The following is a 19089-nucleotide window of genomic DNA, read 5'->3' as shown; positions in this document are numbered from 1 at the left end:
ATAAGTGGGTGGTGAGCGAAAAGAATATGAAAATGAGTGAAATTCATAAAGTTCAAATAGCCTAACGTTACAAGCCTACAAGACCTATTAACCTTGCCACGTTTATCCAATATACTAGTGGAGAAAATTTGTTCAAATCAAGCCTATGGATGCCTGATAAACATGGTTAATGAGTATAGACTTTAATCATTTGCATGTAAGCATCTCATTGTGTGACTTCAGTTTTGATATACTTGTGATGAATATCTTTTGAGCCAAACAATCACCAATAAAGTCCTTTGTGATCTGTGTAAGTAAATGTTTGTTTTAATGAAGTGTAAGTTGCACCGAACTGAGGACTTCTTAAGTTTATGAGGCGATTTGGCACTGTGAATCTATTTGCGCATTCGATGAGGTAGATAAACATTGACATACCACACACGCACGTGACTCTCGAGTAAATACTAATCACATAAAAATAAATGAATCTGAGGCCACTGTCACTTTTTGCATATCTATGACTATAGTTGTTAGCGTTTATTTCTTGCTTGAGTCTGCATTCCTATTTTTACTTTTATTTTGCTCGGGACTAGCAAAAGTTCAAGTTTGGGGGGTTTGATAAGTGCAAGAATTGCACTTAATTTTACTGTTAATCCATTTGATCTATGCTGGTTTCGAGCAGATTTATGCTTGGTTTTTGTTGTTTTTGTGTAGTGCAGGGAATATACAATTTTGGGATGTTGGAGAGCAATCAGGGATGTTTTTGAGCGTAAATTTCCGAAAGACTAGCGCTGCAGCGCTACAAAATCAGCGCCGCAGTGCCAGCATGCCGAGAGACAAGTGCCTAGGCGCTGCCCAAGCAGCACCGCGGCGCCTCAATGCCGAAGAACAAGTGCCTAGGCGCTAAGGAACAAGCACCGCGGCGCTAAAGCTCACGAACGACGGGCGCCTAGGCGCCACTTACTCAGCGCCGCAGGGCTAATGGCGGCGAAACAAGACAAAATGGGCTTCGACTTACGGCCCGGAAGAGGGATATAAAAAGAGAGACGAGGGTTCAGAGTGGGGGGACGCCGTTTTTGGACTAAAATACAGGGAGAAGGCGAGACGAAGGCAAGACACGCGAAGATCAACTACAAAGACGAAGAGCGACGAATCTGGGGACAGAGACGACACTTCGGATTTGTTATCTGTCTTTCGTGTTTGTCATTTCTCGCATTTCAATGTCTAAAACTTTGAACATGCGTTGTTTTTATTTCAATTTCGTCATGAACTAACTTTCTAGTCTAGAGAATGACGTAGCTTTGTGGAAATGATAATTTGACTCGGTTATTTATATGATTGAATTCCTTTCTGTTTAATTGTGTTTCTTTGTATTGAGTTGACTGCAATTTACTGGCCATAAATTGTATGCTGTCTGATTAGTTCTACAACTCGGGAGAAGGACTATGATTATAGATCATTAGAGACACATCGTTGAATGTTTATATCGTTCGGAAGGCGTATAACTTTAGCGAGGCTTATGTAAGAACATTGTTTGCCTCTACCAATTAAACGTAGATTTTAGTAGGAATAATGGAATCGAAGTTTAATTGGTACAATTTATTCGTCACTTGAGAAAGGGTGAATAAAATACGTAAGTGTTCTTGGCCATTAAATAATAGGAATTCAGGAATTTAAATTCAACCAGGGAGAATTATTGTAGAAACTTAGTGAAATCATTTCTCTAGATACTTTTTCTCCTTTATATTTTCTTATATCTGGTATTAAATTAATTATTTGTTTTCAATATATTTGTTTAAGTAAATCAACCATTCTATCGAATTTTCTAGATAAAGTTTGGACTATTTTAATTACAAGCACTGATATACATTTATTTATACACTCCTCATGGGATCGATATCTGTACTCTAACCAGTACTAAAACTTGACACCGTACACTTGCGGTAGTGAAAACACGCAACATTATTCCCTTTCGGGTCATGGCCAGATTAAAAGCATGAAAATTACGCAAACATTAATCAATAACATAAAATAATTTTATAAATCAAACAATCGAACGAATGAACAAAATCAATCGTTTGTCCCTATCGTGGTCCCGATCACAAGAGAAAATTACTCCATAAATTCAAGACTAAAATCAAATTTAATATTCGAATTCATGACTGAAAATAAAACAATAAGGATGGAGAAAATCTCAGTGATGGTGCACGGGTCTTGCGTGTGAAGTGCGCGGTTTTCCTCTTGAATCTCCCAAACTGTCGCCGTCTTCAAGAGTTTCAAAGCTCTCGCCTTTTTTTCTCTCCCAAAAGTCGGCTCTTCTCCAAAATTCAACAACCCTTTTCTTTTTTAGGTTTTCCCTTTTATTCTCTTCAAAAATCACGAGCAAATCTTCGTCTAAATCTGATTCCGATCTCAATGGCAAGGACCCCGTGCATGCATCAGGAAAGGGGTCCGTGTAGACTCTGCCAAAAATTTCTTCCGGAACACTGGACACGGACCCCGTGTAGAGGTTCGTCTCGGGGTCCGTGTACACTCTGGATTTTTCTTCTCTCGAAAGTAGCTGACACGGACCCCGGGTACAGGTCTTGCAGGGGGTCCGTGTAGACTTGGTCGATGTCTTCCTTTGGCTTCTGAGGTACGGACCTCTACACGGGGTCCGTGTATGGGTCCGGGTGTTCTCTTTGTGCTATTTTTCCTGGTGTTTCTGACATGACATTGCGAAGCTTAAATTTTCTTTCTTTTCTTTGGCTTTTATCATCTTTTAGTCAAACCTGCAAATAGCCATAATACCACGAATTAAGCGCAAAACTCGGAATAAAAATGCCAGATAAGCACCAATACGACAAAATAAAGTTCCTAAAACGCTATATGATTCGTGCTTGTCATTGGCACACCATGATATTTAAGAATCTCTTGGATGTATAGTCTTGCCATGCGATCGAAACTATATTCCCGACTATACAGAATAAAATATGCTGACTTAGTCAGTCGGTCCACAACAACCCAAATTGCATCACAATTCTTAGAAGACAACGGTAAGTGGGTGACAAAATCCATCGTTACATGCTCCCACTTCCACTCAGGGACAGGAAGATTCTGAAGTAATCTTCCTGGTCGTCAATGTTCAGCTTTCACTTGCTGACAAACCAAACACTTGACTACAAACTGGTAAACACTTTTCTTCATACCTTTCCACCAAAACTTGGTCTTCAAATCCTTACACATTTTCATGCTTCCAGGGTGGATACTCAACTTACTCCTATGAGCTTGAGATAAAATCTCGTCTATCAATTTAGAATCTTCTGGAACTACGATTCTTCCTGACAGACACAAGGTTCCATATGTTTGGAACGCAAATCCAGATGTGTTGTCTCCGTTAGCTAACCTTGCTAACTTTTTCATCTTCGGATCAGAAAACTGAGCTTCTCTGATTTTGGCATACAACGTCGGTTCAGATAAAATGCTCGTTACTCGAATGTGTTCCATTCTTTTCTTATGACGGAAATGAAATCCCATATAACAACAATCTTGGATTACACTTGATATGAAACTTGTCTGAAGTGCATATAATCTCACCTTGCGACTAAGAGCATCAGCTGTAAGATTCGCTGATCCTGGATGATACTTGATTTTGCAATCATAATCCTTTAACAAATCCATCCATCTTCTCTTCCTCGTCATAGTGCAACACTCGAAAACACTGTTCCATGATATCGACCCAAGCTTCAGCAACATCAGCATTCTCATCTCCGGTCAACGGAGGAGGTCCAATCTTCATGAAATCCATAATGTTGACATGATTCCCACGTCTCCTTTCATCATGAACGGTGACGCCTTCCGTCACGTTCTCTACGACGATGTTCTCGGCCAGCCTCATAGTCTCCATAACGGCCATGTCCCACACTACCGTGACTGCTTCCATCTCCTGACATCTGAAAGAAAACTAAAATCAACCTCTAAATCCTCAAAACAGAATTACTAATGTCCCAAAAATCTTTGCATGCTCTGATACCAACCAAATGTAACTCCCTTACCCGAGCCACTACTAAACAGACTAATAAACATGCAACATTAAACTTAATAACAACAATTAAACAGCGGAAACCAAATACTTAATCATCTTACAACCCAAATAAAAACAAAACAATAATAGCAGTCTTAAACATTAATACAACCACAACGAAAACATAACTCAGAATGAGAAAACGATACACCACATAAAATCTCCAGTGGATCACCACTGAAACCCAACTGCTCTAGCCACTGCCCTGGTCGTCCGAACCGTCCAACCTAAGACCTGCCCCGTGGAATGGGGTTCCCGAGATGAAAACAAGGAAGTGAGCGTCAATCGCCCAATACGAGAATGTACGAGTATACAAACTGATATGATGCATGCAATATGCAATATGCTCGGATATCAAAGATCAAGTCAAGAATCTCATGCTCAGTCTAGAAGCGCCTGAGTGTGTAGTCTCTGATCTGCCCTAAGCATGTTTTGACTCCCACACTCATCATCAAGACGTGGACCTACAATGTCCAGGTCATCAGAGCCCGCGGGTCCCGTCGGACACTGTAGCTCTCTATGCCCCATCGTCCACAATACAGAATAGGGCTGAACGGCCCCAACAAACGAGGTATATTTCAAAAGATATCAGGCTCAACATGATATGTCATGCATCATATGCCAAAGCAATAAAACATGTATAATGCAACAGATAAATATACAACATATAAGGTTGTATACTACGCTTGGATATCTCAGTCTGTACATCACGTACCTCACCAAAACAATCTGACAGAAAGCTCTGGACCTAGACAAAACCAACATAATGAAATCACTTTCAAACCAGATCAAACATGCTACAAGTTCTCCCTGATGATTCTTAAATCACTATTTAAGGCTTTAGGATTATACCTGCATCCGTCGTCAGCCCGCTGATGATGTCTCGATCTCATATCACCGACCCCTCCTCGAGTCGACACTAGCTCCGAAACTTCCCGACACCAAAGTGCCTTAGAAATTGATTTGAAAACCTAAGATATACGGCTAGAACTCTCTCTGAAGAATGCAGTGTAGGAAACAAAAGAATCGGCTTCCATTTATAGGCTGCATCCGGATTATTTCAGAAATCCGAGTCAATCTTATCTGCCACGTGTCAGAATCTCATTCATCTAGTTAGATTTCTCGAGATAAGGTAAGCTGAACTGGATCGGGTTATCCATTTTTAAATTCGGTGGATCCCAACAGCTTGATCCCGAATTATTAATCCTTAATAATACTTAATTAAATACTCATTATTTATATCTTAATTAATACTTCATTAAAAACAAGGATTCGGGTCATTACATCACGTCTACTGTCAACCCGTGAATTAATATGCTTTTACAAAGGAAGGTTCAAAGGGTAACACCTACTTATCCTATGCAAGACTCAACTGCTGAACTTTATCAGAAAATCCTTACTTCTAAATTTAAATTCCCATTCATGTGGGGGGTTGTTGGATTAAAGGTATGGGCTTCTAGGCTTATGGGATTTCCATGTGAGTGGATGGAAATTTGAAAGGTGGGCTTGTCCCACATTGAAATAATAAAGTGGTATAGATAAATTTATATTATGTTACACTTTATGGAGGTGTTACAAAGATTGGTCAAGAGGCCCTCTCTCGCGCACGTCGACACAGGAGGGTGCAAATCATGGGCTCGATTTACAGTGGAAAAAGGCTTGACTTGTGTTCAAGCGTACGAGCGCTACTTGGGTGCGTCGAATGTCGGACCGATCAAGGCAAATATCGCTCAGCTAGTCTATGTCATCTTTTGTTATTTTTTTTGTTGAGACCTTTCATATGCCCTTAAGACCTTTCACATGGTTTGGCTGTTGGTGCTTCGTATGCCCAACCTTTGATGCTTCGTATGCCATCTTTATGACAACCTTTGGCCCTTCGTATGACTTGTATAGGTATGTATAAATAGAAAATGTGTCAAGGCCAGAAAAAAGATACCGAAAAATCCATTTTCTCCTACTGCTACAGTACTTCTGCTCGTTCTGCTACAGTGCTTCTGCTTGTTCTGCTACAGTACTTCTGCAGTACTGCTTCTTCTACAGTACTGTTTCTGCTTATTCTGCTTCTGTTCCGTTCACTAATAAAGTTCAGGTACTGCTTTTATTCGCTGGCATAGTGCTTTGTGCTGCAACTCTGCGGGTTTGCCCGTTGTATACTGAGAAACAGATGTCCGTTGAATCCTCAGAGCACATACTGGAGAGGTGAAATCTGTTTTAAAGAAACTGTACAAGCTACATGCCTCGTTTTGATTTAAGTAAGCATTATACTATTGTTTTATTCACGATACTGATTTGCTGGTTTTATACATTAGTCATACTGTAAACAACACGCTAATTTCTGTTATTGTTTTATCTTTACGAGTACAATTTTATGCTACTGTTGTTAGCATATTTTGATTAACAACACACACACATTTATTCTCTTGCAAAAAAAAAAAAATATATATATATATATATATATATATATAATAATTGATTCTGAAAAGCTAAAGCCGATACACGTAAACTCGGCATTTGAACAAATACGTGTTAAAAAGTTTTGAACAAATGAAGCCCAAAACACTACCGGTATTAAAGGCCCAAAGCCCAGATTTTTGTAAAACAATCCAGGTGGCGAAGAAAAACTCCATCAAAAACCCTAATTTTGCTATTCCTTCTCCCCCCAAATCTCCGCCACTCCTCTCACTCACTAACGCTCGCATAGAGATCGCCTAAAATGGTGAGTTCCCGAAATTATCATCTTCTCTACATTATTTTTTCCCTAGAAAATATGTGCTTTTGTGTTTATGTTGATCACTGTGGATTTGAATGCAAAATGCTTGACTTCGGATATATTTTTGCTGATTCCATGTAGCCGTTCAAAAGATACGTGGAGATTGGAAGAGTAGCACTCGTGAATTACGGGAAGGAATATGGCAGGCTCGTCGTCATTGTTGACGTCATCGACCAGAACCGAGTATGTAGTGTTCATTTTTTGCATGCCTCTAAAATTCATATTTTTGTTCTGAATCCGTTTTTTTTTGGGGGGGGGGGGGGGGGGGGGGGAGTTAATGTTATATTATATTTAGAGGATTTTTAAATAAAAATTACAAAAATTTTGGTGTAGCTTAGATCCCATCCTGATGTAATATATTCTTGCCGTTGAATTTGCATTAACTTTTTAGTCGATGTTTCTTCCTGTTGGAGCTTACTTTGAGCTGGTAGCTTATTAGGCACGAGTGACATTGGGATCGTTAGTGCAATTTCTTTCTATGCTTCTTGTTATTTGCTTGGGATTTCAGCTCATTTGATCAATTTATTAGGCTTAGCTACTCTCGACTGGTTTCTTGCTGTTACAATCTAGATTATAGTTTGTTTTAAGGACAAGTTAGGCAAGTTTTTTTGTGCTTCCTTAGTCAATTGGTATAGTGCAAATGATTAGTGCTTGTTCATCAATCATAAGACGAATTAGAATTATCTTGTAAGGAATATTTTTGCAATATTTTTACAATTTTTATGGTTCAATTTCAAGGTCATCGATGTTGAGAAGAATACTCGTGTTGAACTATTTTTGCTTTTGCTTTTGCTTTGTCAATAATAACTGCACAAGCCTTTTAAGTTATATTTATTATTGCAATGGTGGGGTTGTTATACTGGGGGCATACATAAAGAGCCTGGATACATCGGGATCATTCTGGACAGTGCTTTTATTAATGTAACTTCTGAATGGATTGAAAGTTCGGTGTCTTCCCTACCATTTAAGCTATTTTGTTCAATGGCAGGCGCTTGTGGATTCCCCTGATACAATAAGAAGCCAAATGAATTTCAAGAGGTTATCTCTCACTGATATTAAGATTGACATCCAAAGAGTTCCTAAGAAGAAGACCCTTATTGCTGCAATGGAAGCTGCTGGTGAGCGTTTTGAACTAGAAAACCCTACAATATCTTGCTTGCATTTAATGGTGAGATTTAAACTTCTGGCTCTTCTGACAGATGTGAAGGGGAAATGGGAAAAGAGTTCCTGGGGGAGAAAGTTGATAGTACAAAAGAGAAGGGCATCCTTGAACGATTTTGAGAGATTCAAATTAATGTTGGCCAAAATCAAGGTATGTACTATCATATAGTAACGCACCTACATATATTATGTTAGTTTTCAAAGTATACAAATGGATTGATTTTTTTACTTTTTAAAGATACTTGTTCTAGAAGAATTGGAAAGGGAATCCATATGTTTACCCAGCCGTTGGTGGTCGCAATTAGGGTGTTATACTGTGTACATTTTTATGTACTTAGTCATGTTCGTGTAAGCTGTGTTATTTGATATGTGGGCCAATGGCTCACGCGATATTAATTTTTCTTGGGGGAAGGTCCTTCAAGGTGGCTTGCTACCTGGGCCTTCGCGTGTCGGGCGTGGCTTTGCACTACTGCCTGGGCCTGGCACCCCCCACTTGGTAGGAAAAAAAAGCCATGTAAGCTGCTTTAGTTTCTAACTGTATGCTTCTGTTGAACTGCAGAGAGCTGGAGTAGTAAGGCAAGAGCTTGCAAAGCTTAAAAAAGAGAGTGCGGCTTAATTTCTGGTTTTTACAATTTTATCTTATGGTTTTCGAAAATGTGTTAGTTTTTCATTCCAGATTTTACTTGTTCTACATTCTGCTTGGATGGAAAATATTCAAAATCCACACAATACTCAATCCAATGTGTCAATGCTCAGTTGGTTTTTTATGCACGTTTCAGTTCAAAATGAATTGTTTCATTCAGCAGTTACTTTTTTTTTGTATAAATTTATTTGGACTTTTGTTCCATACATGTTTTAATTAACCCCATTGATTTTGTAACAAGCTTGGCTTACCACTCACCCCGATGTTTTGGTTTTCCAACCGATAATACCAACTAGCGGTGATCAAATTTTTTTATTAACCGCCCGAATTGAAAGTACCGCATCGTTTTTCATAATATTTTATAAAATCACGATTAAAAATAATAATCATATGCGGTTCGGTTTTTTTTTTTTTTTTTGCCAAGAACTGCATCGCATAAACCGCTTGTCGGTCTAGAAATATAATAATTTGTGAACAACATATTCAAATAAAGAAGTTGTCATTTATTATTTCTCAAATCTCTTCAAAATTAATATTCTTACAAATAAAATTTATCTTCTTAATTATTCTGCATATTAGTTTTTTATTAGAGTATTTATTTCTTTTGCTAGAATATTTTATTTGAAGTTTGAAAGTTAAAAAAAAAGATATAATAATGTAAATTTCATTTTTGTTGTGAGTATGTTGTGTTGTTAAATTATTAACTTAGTTTTGAATCTTGATTATTGTTTTATCTATTTTTATCTTTATATGATTTGAACTATATTTTATATTTGAAGACATTATATTGTTGTTTTCAAATAAATTAGAATATATGTTATAATATTTTCATTAAAAAAAATCGTAAACAGACCGCAACCGCTTGAAACCACTAAAAACCGCAAGACTAATTTTTCATGTAAAACCGTTGTTATTTTTTCAAAATACTAACCGACCACATATGACAATTCGTTCGAATTTAAAAAAAACCGCAAAATTGCATCGTGATCACCCCTATCGATGGGGTAGGTTTGATCAAATTTTTTTATTAACCCCCGAGCCGCTCGGACCAAATTAAACTACACCGTTTTTCATAATATTTTTTAAAAACCATGATTAAAAATAGTAATCATAAATAGCACCGCATACGTGGTTCGGTTATTTTGTCAAGAACCACACCGCTTAAACCGCTTGCTATAATATTTAACCTAGAATTATAATAATTTGTAAACAATGTATTCAAATAAAGAAGCTGTCGTTCTTTATATCTTAACTATCTTCAAAATTATTGTTCTTACAAATAAAACTTATCTTCTTCTTGATTATTCTTCATATTAGTATTTTATTAGAGTATTTATTTCTTTTGCTATAATATTTTGTTTGAAATTTGAAAGTAAAAAAAAAAAGATAAAATAGTGTAAATGTCATTTTTTTATGTGAGTATGTTGTGTTGTTAAATTATTAACTTAGTTTTGAATCTTGATTATTATTTTATCTATTTTTATCTTCAGATACTTTGAACTATATTTTATATTTAAAGATACTATATTGTTGTTGATTTCAAATAAATTAGAATATATGTTCTAATATTTTTCATAAAAAAAACCGTAAACCGACAACCACCACTTGAAATCGCTCAAAATCGTTAGACTCATTTTTCATGTAAAACCACGATTATTTTTTCAAAATATTAACCAACTACATATGACAATTCGATTTGAATTTTTTTAAAAAAAAAACTGTAAAACCGTACCTTCATCACCCCTAAAACCAACTATAAACCCAATGGTTTAGATTCGAACATTGCATTATTACGGATCGGATTATTGGAGAACCTCTATTTTCGTACCAACTTTTAACATTGGTTGGTTGGTTGGTTAGTATAAGTAAAAAACTTTGAGATGTGATGTTTGTCAAAACTCTCCAGTCAAGTAAGTTTAATTGTTATAGACTCGCAGCACTACTGTAAACCAACAAATCTTTTTTAAATTTAAGAATAAGCATATGATTCAACATTATATTCATCACATTAAAAAGAATGGTGGATTTCCGTAATCTCCATGGTTTTAATCTTGCGATGCTGGGCAAGCAAGGGTAGAATATAATGTCCAACCCTCGTACTCTTGTATCTCAAGTTCTCAAAACAAAATATTTCCAGATAAGGATTTCCTAAAAGCAGCTTTATGAGCTAATCCTAGCTTTATATGGAGGAGTATTTGGCATTCGCAGGCCTTAATCCGTGAAGGTTATCGTTGGAGAATTGGAGACGACAGCAACATTTCGGTATGGTCAGAACCTTGGCTACGAAATCTGGACAAGCCTCGAGTAGAATCCCAAATGACCCCGGGACTAGAATCTCTGAAGGTTTCTAATTTAATGGCACCACTTACACATGAATGGGATACAGAGCTCATTGAAGAAATTTTCTGTACAAGAGACACTTCAGAAATCACAAATATTCCCCTAATGACCTACGTTTCAGATGTTTGCATATGGAGATACAACAAAGATGGTAATTATACAGTGAGATCGGGGTATCATCTAGCCATGAACACAATCTACACATGAAGAGAGAACAATGCAACTGGTGCATGGAATAAATTATGGGATTTAAACATGCCACCCAAGGTTAAAACTTTTGCGTGGCGTATAGTGCGGAATTGGCTCCCTATAAGAATAAATCTTCAGAAAAAACGCCTTCTGGTCCCGGCCACATGCGTAAATTGTAATTCCATGCTAGAACCTTGGCATCTATTCTATACATGCCAATTTGCTCAAGCTTGCTCGAAGCTATCTCAAGTGAAGACCGAAGTCAATTCAACTCCCCCCAAGATCAAGAACTTTGAAGAGTGGTTCTTTAATATCCTCGAAAGGCTGGATGTCGAGAGGAGACAAAATTTTGTTATGATTCTTTGGGGCATTTGGCTTTCACGCAATGACAGAATCTGGAACAACATTTCGAATTCCGCAATTCGGACGATTACATACGCCATTGACACTCTTAATGATTGGCTTGCCATAAGATCAATAGAAAAACAACCAAACCAACCACCGAACTTGTGCGCGAATGTGGTCTGGAGGAAACCCATGGAAGACTTCTTCAAATGTAATGTCGATGCAGATTTTGGCACCGATAAAAGATCATTTGCGGTTGGAATAGTAATCAGGGACTCAAATGGCTCATTCATAATCTGTAGAACCAGCCTCCACCATGGAGTAGCACTTGTAAAAGAAGCAGAAGCACTTGCTATCCTCGAAGTTCTAAGTTGGATAAAAGACATGGGCTACGACAAGGTAATAGTGGAAACAGACTCAAAGATATCAGCAGATGCAATCCTGACTGACGCACCAGACCTTACTGAATTTGACCTCACTATCACAGCCTGTCGGACCATCATCAGGAATCAGACTTCATTCAAAGTCGATCACGTTAGGAGACAAGCTAATATACGTTGGTTAAAACGGCTCTCCAACAAGCTTGTTTTGGTATTTCTGTAGTAATGCCTAATTCTATTCGCACAATCATTATGAACGATTGTAACTCTCAAGTTGAAGATTAATAAAGTTGATATTTGATGTTTAAAAAAAAGGTATGCATTGACTCATGTTAAATCTAACGTGATCTTGGAAAACAAGACCTGCTGTGCATAGAACTCTTGACAATTTCTCGGACGAGCAGCAACTCGTGTTGAGCTACTACCTAATAGTGGTGGTGTCCGACGCATCAGACATTTACCATTCTAACACAATAAGATATCACCGGAGATGAAATTTAAATAGATCGAGCTTTGTCTGCTCCAACATTAGCATTTCCAATTCCAATTTATGTTACTTCCTTATTGAGAGGAAATCAAAACTACGAAGAGGGTCATCACGAGAGCCTTTAGTAATAGCAGCACGAGATGGCTTTGGATCAATGCTGGGTTGAATTCTTTGTGCGGTAGATATACGACCACTGCTCGAGACCAGTCTACCAGCGCGGCCATCAGTGACCTCACCAGAGGAGCTTGGCCTGCTGGTTGAAACGGCTGCTCTCTTTGTAGAGCTGCCATTTCGAGAAATACGGCCTTTTTCTGAATCAGGTAGCTGCAATAAAATTAAGAACTTCAATCGAATTTCTTATAAAGATTAAAAGAAACTTATCGAATCAGAGCAACTGTTAGTCTGTTACATTGTCAAAGCACATGTCGTATGCTGATGATGCAGCTGGAGTGATATGAGAATCAAGAATTCAAATGCAGGAAAACCAAATGAGGCCGATCAAATGAAAATATCTTTGTGGAGAAGAGAGGAATAAATACCACGTCTTTGGACGAAGGCATATCATCTGATGTCCTGTGTCTTAAATGATCTCCATGCCGAGCAGGACCTGAAGAATTCCTTCTAGAGAAGGCTTCAACCGCGCCTGAAAATTTATCTCGAAGATCTTGCCCCACTAGACAACACAACCAAATAAGAAGCGAAAATATAACATATCCACTAGTAGATTTAAAGAGTATATATTTTAGTGAGAAAATGAACGTGTTAAACTCAAAATTGCAAACAGAAAAAACGTTCATACATGATATCTCTCAGTATTCAGCTCTTAAAACCATAAGTAGTTGCTCCAAAAGCTTTTTAATTTCTCACCAGTACACGTCAATGCCCGAAACTAATCACGTTCTAACACTTTTTAAAATGACCGCAGTTTTCGAGATGTGGGAGGTGACAATCCAAATCAACAACAATAGTTCTCATTAATCACAGAGCACTTAGTTTGCAATGTTTTGCCTGCAGTTATCAATACAATGTGATTCAAATTGTTGATTCCGGATTCATGTTTACTGTTCATCGGTCATACACTTTACAAGATAAGTTCTAAACATTCATAGATTTGCATATTATGCACCCATTGGATTTTCTATTCACAAATAAGTTTAACACAGATTTCCGAGAGATTACCAGATGTTCTTCCTGGTTTTTCACTAGAAGTTCCAGCCACTGCATTGCCAGAAGGATTCTGAAGGTAAAAGCAACAATTACTATATTCATATCATCAAGTATAAAAGAGGCTGGAGAAAAGAATAAAATGCATATGTATACTCTTGATCTGGAACTGGCTCCAATCTGAGGATACTTCAATATGGTCCAATCAAATACATAATCAAATTGGTAACCTGCAAAAGCATTGCAACACATCCACACTTCACCACAAGATACTCAAGCAGTTACTTCAAATATTTATGACAGGAAGAAAATCTAGAGAGACAGATAGAGTTTAGGTAATCATCACCTTCACGAATAAACAAGTCCCTAAAAAGCCTCTTCAAATAAGAATAATCAGGCTTGTCCTCAAATCTTAAAGAACGGCAGTAGTGGAAATATGATATGAATTCTGATGGATATGATTTGCACAGTAACTGCAACACACCATATGATATGACCTTTTAGGACTCATAAATCACAAGTATGTATACGACTGAACAAGTCCAGTCAACCCAGGATGATATAAGCACCCAGCATAAAAGTAAATAATATAGTTGAATAATCCACAATACCACAATAAGGCGTAAACACTGAAACAATTAATCCTTTTGCTTTGCTTGAATGAATGCAGTGCAAAAGAAGGTTTCATACAAAAAAGGTTCCATTTGTCTTCAAACAATTTCAAGACAAGCAACCTTGAATCTTACATCAAGCACTAACAGCAGCCAAGGAATCAAGCGAACGAAAACACTTTGCAGATCTTGGTTGCAAGACAGGCATACCATCAAACAAAAAGGGGCACTTAGTGGTTGCTTTGGGTTAAATCATTAATTTACTTTTTGAGCTCATCAAGCAGAAGATAAATTTCTAACATGGACACGGTACCACAGCCCACATTAATTATGCACGCATTTGGTATATACCTCTATAGGAGTTAACATTTTTTTCTCACTGATCTTGTCATATTTTTGTTTTTTGGTGCCAGCTTTAAGTCCCTGCCAGGGAAGGCTGAAACATAAAAAAACAATATCAGTATGGAAGTAAAGATACAAAGACAATCAGATCCAAACAAGGTAGAACATTTCCGACCAATAAGTCATCCACAGGTTCAACTCACCTTCCTCTCAGAAAATACATAAGTACATAACCAAGAGATTCCAAATCGTCTCTTCTGCTTTGTTCTGCCAGCATTAGCGAACCACGATGAGATGGAAGCAATTAAACCAAAAGAATTCTAAGGAACTTAATGATATGAAACAATTCTTGTTAAAATCACCATCACTCACCAACTCCAAGGTGTGTATTGACACTAGCGTAGCGAGCGGTACCCGTGAGATTCTTATTTTCCCTAAAAGTAAAATGTTAAGAAGTTCAATCAGTCTGCATGTAAAAAAACCAACCTGTCACAAATTCTCCGTATATGTTAAAAGTTAAAAATCTATTCAGGGATTAACAAAAAATTATCTTCCAGCAAGCATTGTAATACTGCTAGCCTAGGACGTGGAAATCAACCCACCAGAGGATTTGCATAACTATACCACTTGCCAAATTTATGTTAAAGCAGTCTGTTTCTCTTAACAAATTAGGCTATGACAAGCGGAAAAATAATTAAAAATACTCATCATCCCTTTGCAAATTTTGCTTTTACTGACATATTTTAGCGTGATTAGAAATAACCATCAAACTTCCTCTCTTCCCTTCTAATTGTTCAGGTCCGGATAAGGGAATGAAGAAGTGGGTTACAGATCCTTCTGTGCCCAAGAGCTGACAACCGTAAGTGTACTCTACTGCATTAATCTGTAACTAGGGGGGAAAGATAAATGATCAAATAATGAAACATAGACATTAGACCAAAAAAGGGCATAAATAAATACGCTCAGCCATTGATTGTAGCAATTAAGATGTTATCTTGCGTAATTTTAATGGGCTTAAAAATCATATTTATTATTTAATCATACCTGTCAATACCATACTTATTATTTAATTTTAGCTGTTGCCTGTCCGTCTTGATAACGTCGGGGAGCTAAATCATTCATCAGTCATGATGAAAGAGTTAGATTAAAAATCATGCATGTGTCAAATTAGAAATCACAAAGGCAATCTTGTTTAACAGCACAGATCAAGATCACACGTTATCCCAAACTATTGTTGTGCACTATTGGTTTTAAGACAGTAAATAATTTCCAGCATCGGTACTAACTTCCAACCATCATAGTCAGTCTAGGCATCCTTTTGAGACAAGTATGAGCAAATACTAAATGACTTTGGCGTTAAAAAAAATATAGGAATGTACCTGTAGGGTATGTGCTTATGAGTCTGGAGATCCCTATATTTTTTGGCAAGACCATAGTCAATGACATAAACCTGCAATATAGACCGTTAGAGCACCAAAACAATTACATGTAGGAAATATCCTTTATAAATCCAGGAAAATCTACCCTCAATGCAGCCAAGAGTAGCGCATCCACTAATTACTCAAATGGTATAATAAAATTAAAAGATTTATCATAAACAAATTAGCATGAGATTATGACAGTCTCTACAAAGGCCCTTTATTATAATTGAAGTCAAAATGGTACATATATAATGCTAAGATCATCCAAACAAATATATGAAACATAAGAATGACAGAAACAGACACCTGATTTGCTTTGCGTCCCAAGCCCATCAAAAAGTTGTCGGGCTTTATATCACGATGAAGAAATCCTTTAGAATGCATATATTCAACTCTGTTGATCTGAAATAAGATGCACCTTTACTTATTAAAACTAAATTAAAATCTACAACCATAGTGTACAGAAAACACTTAAAATTCGAACTACTTACCAATTGATCCGCAAGCATTAAAACTGTTTTCAAGGACAACTTCCTGTTACAATAGTTGAATAGATCTTCCAGACTCGGTCCTAGAAGGTCTATGACCATGACATTATATTCAGCCTCAACCCCAAACCATTTCAGGTTAGGAATACCGGCTGCATGAAAAACAGAACCCAATTGAATTAGATCAAACATCAACTTAAGTCAATCTGTCTCGTATTTCGGAATAAATTCCCATTAGACAGTAACATTTTTACTAATTTTCACACCTGCTTGCAGCTAAAAATATATTTATATAAAACTAAAAAAAGGGGATCAGATATAGTAAATATTTCAATCTTAAGGAACACAGAAAAGTTTGAATTAACACCATCTAGAGAAAACAGCACCCCTGATCATCCCAGGAAGGCTTCCAGGAGGAACATAAGAGGAAAAACACAAATTCAGAAGAGGAATGAGATTAATGCATCATTTCCTCCATGCATATATGTAGGTGTTTAAGCATGCCAAACTTTATCTGACAACTAGCTTATTACTGACCTTAGCAAGAGCTTACGAGAATAAAATGATAAACAATTAGGTGGTCAATCAAAATGAACTGTTTTTGATCTATCAAAAAATGCAGAGAGAGAGAGAGAGAGAGAGAGAGAGAGAGAGAGAGAGAGAGAGCAACTTACTTCCTCCTTGTAGAAGCATATAAATTTTTGACTCATAATGAAGTTGAGGGTGCTTGGTCTTCACAGATTCCTGACAATTGTGATAATAACAAATATACTTATTACGATAATCAATAATTTATAAGTTTCTGGTTATCATACAGAAAAGAGGTTCTATCTACTGCAGAGCAGGTAAAAAAGCTGTGTTCTTTCCGCATGCAATGTTGGAATCCAGCAGAGTAATTTTCCCATGTCCATAGAACTTAGTAGAAAACTACTGTTCCTAACAAGATGCATCGCACCAACGACATGTATATACATTTTAATGCGTATTAACTAAAAAATAAAAACTATTGATCTTTTAACTAAACTTCTTGGGGGTGACGGGGGAAGAATTAATTTTGAAATTGCATCACTCATTAACTGATAGTTTTTTTTCTTTCAAACTTCTGAAGTTACCAAGTTTATTAACGATAGAAAATTCAGGAGTGAAGGAAGATAATTACAAACATAATTCCAATCATCCAATCGTTAATGAAACAAAAGCACTGCAGAGGGCAGAATAAGGATTTCAACAAATACCATGATAACCCTCAAAAGATGAATTCGCCTTCGCCCCAGTCCCAAACAATGTAGAATACACTAGAAACAAAGAAGGAACAATAAAATTACAACCAACAAGCATACCAACTTGATGCCTACTTCTTCTCCAGTTTGTATGTTCACCCCTACAACAAAAAACATAATAGATTTGCTATTTAGTACAAGAAAAATAAATCTTTTCAAAAAAACATGAAATAATTACGGTTAACTAATAACAACTCATCAGTAATAATAAAATAATACCCAAGTACAGTTCACCAAATGAACCGCTCCCAATTTTCCTGCCAAGCTTAAACTTTCCACCCACAACATGATCCATGGCAACCAATTCGATTCAATAATGACTTCGTAAACTCCAAATTATTCAAAATCCTACAAAGTTGAATCCTCCAATTTCAGCCTTTCGAACTAACGACCGATAAATGACTATATAAACTCACACAACCGCAATAAATCCTAGATAACGAAAAAAATCACTCCCGGCTGCAGATCCAATACATCAAGCAACAAACATAGATCCTTTTTTATTATTGAACTGCATTCACGAAAACAACACAAACCCTGGAACAAAACCCTATCTTTTCACGACCCCTTGGACAATTCCCATGCGTGAAATCCAAACAAGATCGATCAAGAATGAACCGATGCAGGATATATAGGTGGGTATGCGTCGAATTTTTTTTATATATACAATTGATTAATCAAGAAATGATTATTAGCAAACAAAATGGAAGACAGTCGACCGAAGATTCAGGGTTGTAATGAAAAAGAAGATACAGGTGCAGATAAAGGGTGATAATTGAGGAGATAAATCGATGAATTTGTTGAAGGAAAACAAGAACGGATGAAGATTGCTAGTTGATAATAATGGGATGTGTGTGTGGTGGGGATGGGAAAAGGAAAGCAGTGTTCTGCATTCTGGTGCCATCAATTCAAAATTTTGATTATTTTTAAATGATAATTTATAAACTGTTGAAAATAAATGATATTAATATTGAAAAGTAATAGTTGAATATTTGAATATTGAAAATAAGAGTTTTAAAATTAGAAATTTGTGTATGATGATGTAGATAATGATGTATTTTATTTTTTAGATTATGTGTAATGAAACTCTATAAATAGATCTCTCATTTGTGAAGAAAATCACAATTGAGTAGAGAGAAAAATATTATAAAGTGTGTAGTTCGGTAAATTTTGAGAGTTTAAGATTTTTACTTTCTAACATAAATTCTTATTTTTTCACAACACGTTATCAGCACGAAGCTCTAAAAGTCCTACATACTTTTCCAAGCTCCAAACAGAAGAAAAAGATAACAAAAGTAATAATATTTATTTTACTGTTATTTATTTATTGTGTATTTATTTAATATACAATATAATGTTATTATTAGAAATAATAAAAATAAATTTTTCATAAACTTGTTATAAATCCTGGGAGGATGTTAAGACG

General features: G+C 36.5%; 3 protein-coding genes and 1 pseudogene across 5 annotated transcripts; 3 read left to right on the top strand and 1 right to left on the bottom strand.

Annotated features, from left to right (window-relative positions):
• The first annotated feature begins 6623 nt into the window (after positions 1 to 6623).
• Positions 6624 to 8778, top strand: LOC140821524 (large ribosomal subunit protein eL14z-like). The gene is made up of 5 exons (XM_073182025.1): positions 6624 to 6758; positions 6894 to 6995; positions 7801 to 7930; positions 8012 to 8124; positions 8533 to 8778. Exons 1-5 carry the CDS (start codon positions 6756 to 6758, stop codon positions 8587 to 8589), a joined length of 405 nt encoding a protein of 134 aa, XP_073038126.1. The 5' UTR covers positions 6624 to 6755; the 3' UTR covers positions 8590 to 8778.
• On the top strand, positions 8285 to 8465 carry LOC140821527 (U2 spliceosomal RNA; annotated as a pseudogene).
• A 2550-nt stretch (positions 8779 to 11328) lies between the features above and the next one.
• Positions 11329 to 12093, top strand: LOC140821526 (uncharacterized). The gene has a single exon (XM_073182028.1). It carries the CDS (start codon positions 11329 to 11331, stop codon positions 12091 to 12093), a length of 765 nt encoding a protein of 254 aa, XP_073038129.1.
• Positions 12094 to 12197: 104 nt separating this feature from the next.
• Positions 12198 to 18539, bottom strand: LOC140821522 (casein kinase 1-like protein 10). 3 transcript variants are annotated; one of them, XM_073182021.1, is made up of 15 exons: positions 18080 to 18539; positions 17883 to 18011; positions 17724 to 17764; positions 17058 to 17127; positions 16387 to 16535; positions 16202 to 16297; positions 15854 to 15924; positions 14847 to 14908; positions 14678 to 14741; positions 14484 to 14568; positions 13868 to 13994; positions 13678 to 13751; positions 13537 to 13594; positions 12897 to 13030; positions 12198 to 12681 (listed from the first exon to the last, which is right to left on the bottom strand). In XM_073182021.1, the coding sequence occupies exons 2-15, from the start codon at positions 17956 to 17958 to the stop codon at positions 12424 to 12426; spliced, it is 1365 nt and encodes a 454-aa protein (XP_073038122.1). In that variant the 5' UTR covers positions 17959 to 18011; positions 18080 to 18539; the 3' UTR covers positions 12198 to 12423. The 3 variants fall into 3 exon arrangements, with proteins under 3 accessions (XP_073038122.1, XP_073038123.1, XP_073038125.1); XM_073182022.1 differs by having other exon boundaries at positions 18200 to 18539; XM_073182024.1 differs by lacking the exons at positions 17724 to 17764; positions 17883 to 18011; positions 18080 to 18539 and adding an exon at positions 17619 to 17701.
• Positions 18540 to 19089: the final 550 nt, after the last annotated feature.

The sequence above is a fragment of the Primulina eburnea genome, unplaced genomic scaffold, assembly GCF_022965805.1.
Source record: "Primulina eburnea isolate SZY01 unplaced genomic scaffold, ASM2296580v1 ctg618_ERROPOS3741678, whole genome shotgun sequence".
In the NCBI taxonomy this organism is placed as follows: domain Eukaryota; kingdom Viridiplantae; phylum Streptophyta; class Magnoliopsida; order Lamiales; family Gesneriaceae; genus Primulina; species Primulina eburnea.
This window is presented reverse-complemented; position numbering and strand designations above follow the sequence as displayed.